A 10,310-nucleotide genomic window follows, 5' to 3' on the forward strand; every position below is an offset into this window, starting at 1 on the left:
AACAAATGTCAAATTATGAGCATACATTTCTGGAAAACCCATACGAGGATGTGAGTGATGACCACAAAGTTTATGTCATGATGTATCTTTCGATTGTCTAATCTACTCCTTCACCAAGTCTTTTCACACATCTTATGTAAAAAAAATTGCATTCATCATAACATTAACCTCAAAATGTCGGTTCACAATGCCCCAATATTTCGTTTCACACTATGATTCACCTAAAAGTTAGCTTGTGCATTTAATAAAGGAACGGTGACAGAAACAATGGGATGTACAGAGAGGAGGACCATATCGACCTCGACGTAACAGTACACCTCCCCCCCTCTCCTTTCACATAAGACACCAATGAAGACATAAGACTCTTCAGACTCGCATCAAATTTAGCAACACACTGAGTCTGAGATCTGACCCCCTCTCTATCTGCCTGCCTATCTCTTTGGGTCCTTCCCTTTCCTTTTATAGTAGTAACCATATAGCATATAGCCTCACTTGGATCCTCTCGCCCATAAAAAGCTGCGCTCTTTTATGGTCCACTCACGTACCCACCTCCTTATTTGATCCACAACTTCATCAGTAAGCTCCTACTCTACTTGTTTTGCTCAAAGTTTTCAACTTTTGCTGGATCTGACAATACTTGCATTCTGGGTTTGATTCATTTGATGGATTTGATGCTTTGGTTTTTTTTTTTTTTTGTAGTTTAGTTAGTTCAAAGTTTGCTACTTTGTTTTTAAAGGGTTCGATGCTTTAGTGAATTTAAAGTTTGATACTTTGTTTTTGTGTGATGAATGAGTTAGTGGTTCTTGTTGGTTTGTTTTGTGTTGTGCGATAAAGATCTGATCTTGCTAACTGGGTCTTTGATTTAGATCTGTGAACTCAACATTACTTTCTGGGTTGCAGAGCTGTCACTGTTTCCATTTGAGTTCAAGTGTATGAACATTCATTCCCATTTGTAATTTGATTCCATTTCTCATTTGGATCAATCACTTTCATTGCTTGGTTGCTGATTTAGTAGATAGAATGGTGTTTGAGTGGCAGCAGGTGGATTTTGATTGGATATTTGAAATATTATGAGGAAAATTTGCTTTTTAATTTGATTCTATTTCTCATTTTGATTCGATTCAGTTTCACTGTACAATGTTCTTGTTTAATAGAGTAGTTGACTAAGAAACTTATATTTTTCTTGTATCAATGTTGGATCTTATTATCTCAATGATGTCTTTGCCTTTTTGAATAATTGGTCGGGACTAGGGATAGGTATCTTAGTGGTCGATTGGTAGGATCCAAATTTTATATGCATATGCTCTTATTGTTTACTTCATATTTGATATAGTTACTTGACTGCTCGAAATATTATTCGGATTCCGACCGTTTTGATTCTCAAGAATGAGCAGAAATTTACTTTTGATTGACCTTAATTGGTACATCAATGCACTGCACCCATCTTTGTGCTTTTACTCTGAGGTCTGCTTTTTAAAGGAAAGGCCACGGGGACACCTGATATTGTGCTCGTTTGTTAATTGTGAGTTTGATGGTGTTCTTTTGTATTACCTTCGCAGGTTGTTCACTGGTATCTAACCTGATTAATCTACAAGGGAATTTGTAGCGTTCTCTTCATATCAGAGCTTTGGGGAGGCAGTGCTAGGCATTTGCAATAGTGACTTTGATTGGAGATATTTGTAGTGAGAAGAGATATGTATTGCAATCTTTAAGTATTTCATATAGTATCGTTTGAAGTGCTTGAAGACTGCATCAATGATGAGGGGAAGATCTGATCCAGCCCAGAAGAAGCACACAATTACGATTCTGTGTGTTTTGGCAATCTTTCTTGTTTTTCTCTACGCATATTATGGTTCAATCTTTGGCTCTCATAGTCATGGTACGTCAGCTCTAGAATATGGTAGATCTTTGCGAAAGCTTGGTTCATCTTATTTGGCTGGGGATGATGACACTGATGGCAAAGATGACTCTTCAACAAGGTATGGACAGGAAGACGGAGATGATGATGTCACAGTAAAAAGCTTCCCGGTGAGTCTATATTGCTTAACTTGGATTCCAGCACCTTCCTCCAATCCCCCCCCCCCCCTTATTGTAAAAAAAAATAGAAATGTACTTGAAGGTATCTCTCTAAAACTTGTTCATTCATTTTCTTAGGTTTGTGATGATCGCCATTCGGAACTCATCCCTTGCTTAGACAGACATCTCATATACCAAATGAGACTGAAGTTGGACCTGTCTTTGATGGAGCACTATGAGAGGCATTGTCCTCCTCCAGAAAGGCGGTACAATTGCATGATTCCTCCTCCGATAGGGTATAAGGTATGTGCTAAATCTGGGTAGTAAAACTTGTGTAAATGTCTTGTTGTTGAATTATCTCTTATTTACAAGTTGATATACTGAAGTAAACATTCCTTGTATTATCTTAATTTTTCAGGTCCCAATCAAATGGCCCCAGAGCAGAGATGAAGTTTGGAAAGCAAATATACCTCATACTCACCTTGCACATGAGAAATCCGACCAGAATTGGATGGTTGAAAAAGGTGACAAGATTAATTTTCCTGGGGGAGGCACACATTTTCACTATGGAGCTGATAAGTATATTGCTTCAATTGCAAATGTAAGATTGCTTCCTCAGAGTTTTTTTTTTTCAAACAGGGCTGTATATCACCAATTGATAGAATCTAGCTTTGAAGGAATTTAGAAGATAATAGAAACTTCGAGAGGGTATTAGTGTTTCAGAGAGAATATACAGAAGAGTTGGGAATGGGGTAGTGATATACTAAGGTGGCAGCCAGCATAGCACGGGGGTTAACCAAGAAATTGAGCTGTTTATTCATCAAGTGTTTCTCCATATGTTAGACAAGTAAAATACCATTGCTCTGAAAAATAAATAGACAAGTAAAACACCTATTTTATTCTACACTGAGCGTGAAGTATCAAAGCATAAACAATAACTGTATTCTGCATTACTTATCCTTAAATGACATTGTCTTCAAAGAATTGTATTTTGGGTCGTATTTTATAGGCTTATTCTGCAATCTGCACTCATCACATAAATCATTTCAAAGACAAGGACTCTTGTATCTCTGTTTTGGGAATACAAGTACTTTACATGCATCACATATTTGTTGCATAAATGAAGCAATCTAAATGTTGTCTGCATTTGGCAGATGCTCAACTTTACAAACAACAATCTAAACAATGAGGGCAGGTTACGTACAGTTTTTGACGTTGGTTGTGGAGTTGCAAGTTTTGGAGGCTATCTTCTATCATCTGATATATTAACAATGTCCTTAGCACCCAATGATGTGCATCAAAATCAAATCCAATTTGCTTTGGAAAGAGGAATTCCAGCATATCTTGGTATTATGGGGACCAAAAGGCTTCCTTACCCAAGCAGATCTTTTGAACTTGCTCACTGTTCTCGTTGTAGAATCGATTGGCTCCAAAGAGATGGGATCCTTCTTCTTGAGCTAGATAGGTTGCTCAGGCCCGGAGGCTACTTTGCGTACTCATCTCCAGAAGCATATGCACAGGATGAGGAAGATCTCAAAATATGGAAGGAGATGAGTGCCCTTGTGGAACGCATGTGTTGGAGAATAGCTGCAAAGAGGAACCAAACTGTCATTTGGCAAAAACCACTAACAAATGACTGTTATATGGAAAGAGAACCTGGCACTCAACCTCATCTCTGTCGATCTGATGATGATCCAGATGCAATCTGGGGTATGCCGATGGAAGCTTGCATCTCACCCTACTCTGACCGTAAGTGATTCCTTCTCTTGTGATTTTTATCTTATTACGCTATCATTTGAAATGAACTGGTATTATTTCATAAAGTGATAAAACACTATTATTAGCCAATTTAAGGAGATTTTGGAATATTAGATTGATTGTTCCGGCCACCTTCGAAGGCTACATTCTTTTTCTTAAGGTGGACACTGTCAAGATATTTTCAGGTTGTGGTTGCTGCCATTAAGTCATTACTCGGTTGTCAACTATTTATAGAAAATATTCAAAATTCATAGCAATGCCTCATTTGAGTAATTATATCCTGGCAATGAATTACTCTGCTAACTAATCTTTGTTTGGCATAATCAGATGACCATAAAGAAAAAGGGAGTGGATTAGCTCCCTGGCCAGCTAGATTGACAACTCCTCCACCTCGACTTGCTGATTTCGGCTATTCACATGACATGTTTGAAAAGGATATGGTAATAAAGTGGCAGCATGTACTTGCATGTTTCAAATTGTTATTTGCCTATCTTTGCTTTTAATGGGTCTTTCAGTAACATATTAACTGAAATCATTGTTCTGGTATTGCTTTTATTTGCAGGAACTTTGGCGGCATAGAGTTGAGAATTATTGGAATCTCTTGAGTCCGAAGATTGAACCAAACACTCTGCGGAATGTGATGGATATGAAAGCACACATGGGATCATTTGCAGCTGCTCTGAAGGACAAGGATGTTTGGGTGATGAATGTTGTGCCTGAAGATGGACCAAACACTCTGAAGCTGATATTTGATAGAGGCCTTATAGGCAGTATTCACAGCTGGTAAGTTACTTGAGTGACACGTAAAGCATGTCTTTTTTTTGTGAAATAAGTAACTTGACATTATATTTATAGTTTGGTCCGGTCTTTTTTTTTAAGAATCTATCAATCTTTCTCACAGGGAAAGTGAGTAATGTGTAGAAGTTTCATTTCCCAAGTATATATTCAGCAGTCGGGCTGCATAAACTTATATTTATTCTTGAATCCATTTAGAGAAATAACTGTAACGTGGTAGATTTGGCCAACAATGTCTGTAATTCATGTAAATCCATTGGACAGTTCATTGCTATCATCTATGCTTTTGTTCAACATCATGGCTTCAAGATTGTAGGATTAATGGACATTCAGATTAATTGTATTGTGATTCACTGGGTCTCTACTGTGACAGGTGTGAAGCCTATTCCACATACCCTCGGACTTATGATTTACTCCATGCTTGGACCGTCTTCTCAGACTTAGAAAAGAAAGAATGCAGTGGTGTTGATCTGTTGCTTGAGATGGATCGCATACTCAGGCCAACTGGATTTGCAATTATCCGCGATAAACTGTCGGTGGTTGATTTTGTTAAGAAATATCTACCGGCATTGCACTGGGAAGTAGTGGCACAAACAGACTCCAGTTCAGATTCCGACCAGGACGGAGACGATGTTGTACTTATAATCCAAAAGAAAATATGGCTAACAAGTAACAGCCTCAGGGACTTGGAATAGGAAAATGCCTCTTCAGTCCCTATATATCATTATTTATCTGCTGCCTCAAGGGAGTAGAAGCATGTCCTGGAGCATTGATCTGGTAACAGTAAATTTTGTAGCAATCAAGTGATTACATGCTTTTTCTTTCTATTCATTGGTTTCTATGTCCTTGATTTTCTTTTGTTATATCAATTTACTCATTAAAGCATTGAAGTAACTGCATCTATAGTCTGCTCTTCCACCTCACCCCCTGTATGTGTAAGCTACTTAGCCTACTTTGCTCTTCACTATTAATTCATAGAAGATGTACTGCTGGACTGCTGAAGTACATATATTTATCAATTTGTTTGCTCATAGTTATTTATCTGAACTGCTGAATCCGTTTTTGTATCGGACTATTTGTATTTCAATTTACTTGCCCCTAGTTTGTTTCATATGATCAGTTTTGACAATGGTACTCTTGTTGTTTTCTAGTGCTTTAGGGTATTGGAACTCCCAGATTTGATTTGCTGATTATTCCTTGGTCAACCTACATTTTAGCATGCCTGAAAATCTCATCTCATTTGTTGTTCCACGTTCCTATGTAACTTGGCAATCACATATATAAGATTTACTGAACATTATAGGATACATTGCATTAGAACAGCTCTCTGTAAGCGTAGACACTAAGGTGACATATGGTTACATTTGTAGACTATAATTCTCAGTGAAAACTCCAACATATGGTTACTTTGGTAGACTAAAATTTTCAGTGAAAACTTAGTCTACCAATGCACGGAGTCGGCTTTACTTTAGACCAAATTTTCAGTGAAATCTCTAGTCTATCTACTTGACATATGGTTACATAAAACCATTAATGTACCGTAAACGAATCCAGGACTCGGCGACTTGAACCATTCCATTTTACTTGCTGACAATCATTCATTCCTATCCTGTCGAAAAGTTTGGATTCCATTCTTTATCCGATTCCCTTTTTCATATTGTTGTATTCTCCATTCTAAATTCCACTCCAGTCCTGGACATGCATCCATGACTATTGTCATGTGTAAGAGAATGGGGCCAACTCAGAACCAGTCAGATTCCCATGAGGGCTTGTCCCTGCAGAATGTAGAACAATCTACTAAGTAGCTTATGACATAAAGACGGATCCAATCATCCATGCATGAAAAATGAAGCGGAATTCGATATTCCATCTTTGTTTTGAACTTACGATACTCCTTTGCCAAAGACACAAGTTTTATGCTCTGCTTTTAATTGTACTGGTGAAAACAACACATGTAAAGTTTTATGTCCATTGATGGCCATCGAACGCTTTGGTTTCCGATCACTTGTATGAATATTTGTTGTATTACGGGTACTCAATGTCGGATGAGCCACAATCGATGAACAATATGGAAGCTGTTCACTTACCAGATAAATGTTGATCTTGTAACTTGTGGAGTCTCTACCTGTTTGAACGTTTTTTATTAGCTTGGCGTGATCTCCAGTCCTCAGTTTGCGATTTTGAACCGAATTCTAGATGTTGCACTTTTCTGTGGGTGGAGCTGGCCAATCTATGCATCATTTCATTGAGTTCGACGATGACAGAAAGGGTGTTCATTCACTCATATGGTTGCACATCTTCATTAAGCTCAGCTCAAACACCACTGTTAAAACAAAATTTGCACAGCTGAAAGCAGTGAATGGTGGAGTACGTGAAAGAGTTGCCAATAAACGAGAAGCAAATTAAGCTTAAAATTTAAGCACTGGCTGCTACCTTTCCGTTCATCATATAGACTGATCAGTTGCTGTGAATCCTCCATGATGTGAAATTATGAATGTTCCCAGGCATTTAGGTGAGTCATTTTACCAGTTAGCTAATACAATAGCAACGATCGAGCATATGTTCCTATGATAACTTGTTGATTTCTTAATTTGAGTTTTGGCTAACTATCTTCAGAAAATAGACAATTTACAACCATCACAAGTCGCAACATTACGACATAACCTTATAGCCTCGTTTTCGTTTAAACGAGTTCTGAGTCGTCTATGGGAGTCTCTATCACAGATATCTGAATCAGCACCAAAACAAATTTGACCTCCCCAAGTAATGAAGACCAATAGAAAATACAGTACATATATTACTCTACTTGTTTGAGCTGAGAGGGTTTATTTTCTGCCACATCAATCACCGAGGTTTTATGGCAAGTAAATTTCTCTACTCCTGTGACTATTTTAGGTGAGAAATCCAACGATAAACGTATACGTTCCAGCTAAACTAGGACAAAGAAACTAAGCCAGTGCTTCCCTATTTGCCAAAACTTACATCGATCAACTGAGAAGGCAGCTAATTGAGAATGATTTGCTTGGAAAGATCAACTGTAATAAACTAATTGATGACTTTGTCTTTACATTACACCCTCTAATCTGTTTCGAGTGAAAAGGGTGTCATTATATACTCCATAACAGTATGACGGTCCTTTACCACTCGAAATCAGACCGGTAATAGTAGAGACTTGAGATCATCGAGTCTTACTAACCTTATTGTGAACATTAAGGGTTTAAATTTACGAGTGATGCTAAGTAGTCCATATTTTGGGGAACCATGTAGAACCCACCTTAGGTGGCAACATAATGTGGCAAGCCATATCTCAAAATTCAATTTCTATTTTTCTTAATTGTGAAAATCTATTGTTTTTTACATTCTTAATTTTATCTTTTAATGTTTTTATTTACCTAATTAAAACTTAATTTTATGGGTAAATTATAAAAATATATAATTTCCCAATTTATATTAGAAAAATGTCACTACTTATATATTAATTATAAAAAAGTCATCGCATTTAAATAGAATTAGAAAAATGTCAACAAAATTAGAAAAAAATCATTTAAAAAATATTTTTTGAACTGTTTTGCCATTTCTCACTCTTTTTCTTATTTTTTTCCTTCTTTTTCTAATTTCGATCATAACTTTCCCGTCCGGCGATATATTTTGACGAAATTGGTACCGTTAGAAAGATCTTGCTCCCCTATTTCATTTGATATACTACCCACTCCGAATCGACCAACCGTAAAAGGCGCAACAACCATCGCAAAGAGTTGCCGCCATTGATGGCGGTACTCCAAGCAATTCCGGCGAAACCGAAGTTCAAGGTTCCCTAATTATAGCTATTCTCTTTATTATGAGCATACTTATACCAATCTCATTTGAATTTTAACAAAATTTCGCATATTTCCACATTTCCTCGGCATGTCACACCTACTGTCACAACCACTGTCACACTACCTCTTACACTAACTGTCACCTATTGTCACAACTGTTATCATACCCACTGTCACATAAGCTGTGACACTATCTATTTACACTAACTGTCACACACACTGTCACAACTTCTGTCACACTACTGTTACAACCACTATCACATTACCTATTACACTAACTGTCACACTTATTGTCACAACTATTGTCACACACATTGCCTCTGTCACAACCCATGTCACACTACCTATCACAACTTTTGTCTTAATCCATGTCACACTACCTATCACAACCCTTGTCACACTACCTGTTACAACCACTATCACATCCCATGTCACAACTCCTGTCACAACCTCTGTCACAACCCCTGTCACAACTTCTGTCACAACTAATATCACACTACATGTCACACACCTGTCACAACCTCTGTCACAACCAATATCACACTACATGTCACACACCTGTCACAACTCACAACCCCTGTCACAACCCTTATCACACTACCTGTCACAAACTCTATCACATTATATACATGTCACAACTACTGTCCCACTACAAGAAGAAGAAGAAGAAAACTGACTAGAAATAACGAACCTTTGTTTATTGTTGTGTGATCTTGAACTTCTCAAATCAACTTATACGATCCAAATATCAACATTAATGTGATGTCATAACCCAGCCACACTACTTGTAACACTACATGTCACACTGCCTGTCACACTAGCTATCACACTATAAAGTTAGTGTGATAGAAGTGACAGGTAGTGTGATAGTTTGACATCAATTTTCTATATAAAAAAAAAAGCTGCCCAATGGTGGCACTCAAAAAACTACTCTGGGCACCAAGTGAATTTCTGAGGTGGTCTAGACACCGCTCTGGGCTAAGCTTAATCAAATCTTCTCCGACAAGGAAAACCGACGCGCCTCCGACGTCACTTTGTCCTGCATTATCCGTCTTCTAGTCTTCCGACATCGAACCTGTCTCGTCGATCCTCTCCTTCCTCAACAGATTTGATCTGGCGCTCGTCTCCAAGCTCCAGTCTTCGACTCTCGGGTCTTCGGGTTAGATTTGCAAATCGAGGACGGCGGATGCGGTGAAAATCTAACGAGGCCTTCGATTCCACGACATATAAATCGGGTATGGAAGGGTAGAATCATGTCGAGGGCGGAGTCTGCTCTCTGCTGCGGTAGAAGATTAGAGAAGAATTTGCATAGTTTTGACGTCAGGCGCCGAGAGAGGAAGCTATGGGTGACCAGTTGCACCATTGACATGCGACAAGAGGCCGGCCGGTAGATCTCACCAGAGATCTCCGAACATAACGTTGTTGAAGGTGAGGGACGGCGAAGCCTTCTTCAATAGTGAGGTTTGACGAGAAATGAGGTTTTAGGGTGACGAAAATGGGAGGGATTGATCGGAGGATTGGAAGTGGTAGAGGCAAGCCGGCACGTCGAGGAGGGAGAAGTCGGAGAACGACGATGATGAAGGCGCCGCATTTCACCGAGTTTAGGATCAAATCTAGTGGTAGTGATTGTAATTTTCACAAAACTTCAGGGCAACGGTCTAACAAATTTAGTTACGTGACTTATTTCTAATTTTTAAATATTGTTTGATGTTTTTCTAATTACTACATTTAAAATAGATTTTTTTATAAGAAGCCCTAATTTTATCTGTTTGACCTCGACCTTGTTTTTGGTCTTCTCTGCTTTCAACCCTCCCACTAATCCTCACCTGATCAACTCTTCCCTCCCTCTAATCCTGAATTTATCAACTCATATATTTGATTCAAGATTAAGGAAGAATTCAATAAACATGATGAACCCTAATT

General features: G+C 38.2%; 1 protein-coding gene across 4 annotated transcripts; it reads left to right on the forward strand.

The window, feature by feature from the left end:
* Positions 1 to 315: 315 nt before the first annotated feature.
* On the forward strand, positions 316 to 5,602 carry LOC126791927 (probable methyltransferase PMT3). 4 transcript variants are annotated; one of them, XM_050518427.1, is made up of 9 exons: positions 316 to 576; positions 1,480 to 1,522; positions 1,596 to 2,028; positions 2,155 to 2,319; positions 2,435 to 2,617; positions 3,171 to 3,765; positions 4,102 to 4,214; positions 4,337 to 4,557; positions 4,943 to 5,602. In XM_050518427.1, the coding sequence occupies exons 3-9, from the start codon at positions 1,756 to 1,758 to the stop codon at positions 5,262 to 5,264; spliced, it is 1,872 nt and encodes a 623-aa protein (XP_050374384.1). In that variant the 5' UTR covers positions 316 to 576; positions 1,480 to 1,522; positions 1,596 to 1,755; the 3' UTR covers positions 5,265 to 5,602. The 4 variants fall into 4 exon arrangements, with proteins under 4 accessions (XP_050374384.1, XP_050374383.1, XP_050374382.1 ...); XM_050518426.1 differs by lacking the exon at positions 1,480 to 1,522 and having other exon boundaries at positions 1,560 to 2,028; XM_050518425.1 differs by lacking the exon at positions 1,480 to 1,522.
* The last annotated feature ends 4,708 nt before the right edge of the window (positions 5,603 to 10,310 follow it).

Source organism: Argentina anserina, chromosome 4 (genome assembly GCF_933775445.1).
Source record: "Argentina anserina chromosome 4, drPotAnse1.1, whole genome shotgun sequence".
Taxonomy (NCBI): domain Eukaryota; kingdom Viridiplantae; phylum Streptophyta; class Magnoliopsida; order Rosales; family Rosaceae; genus Argentina; species Argentina anserina.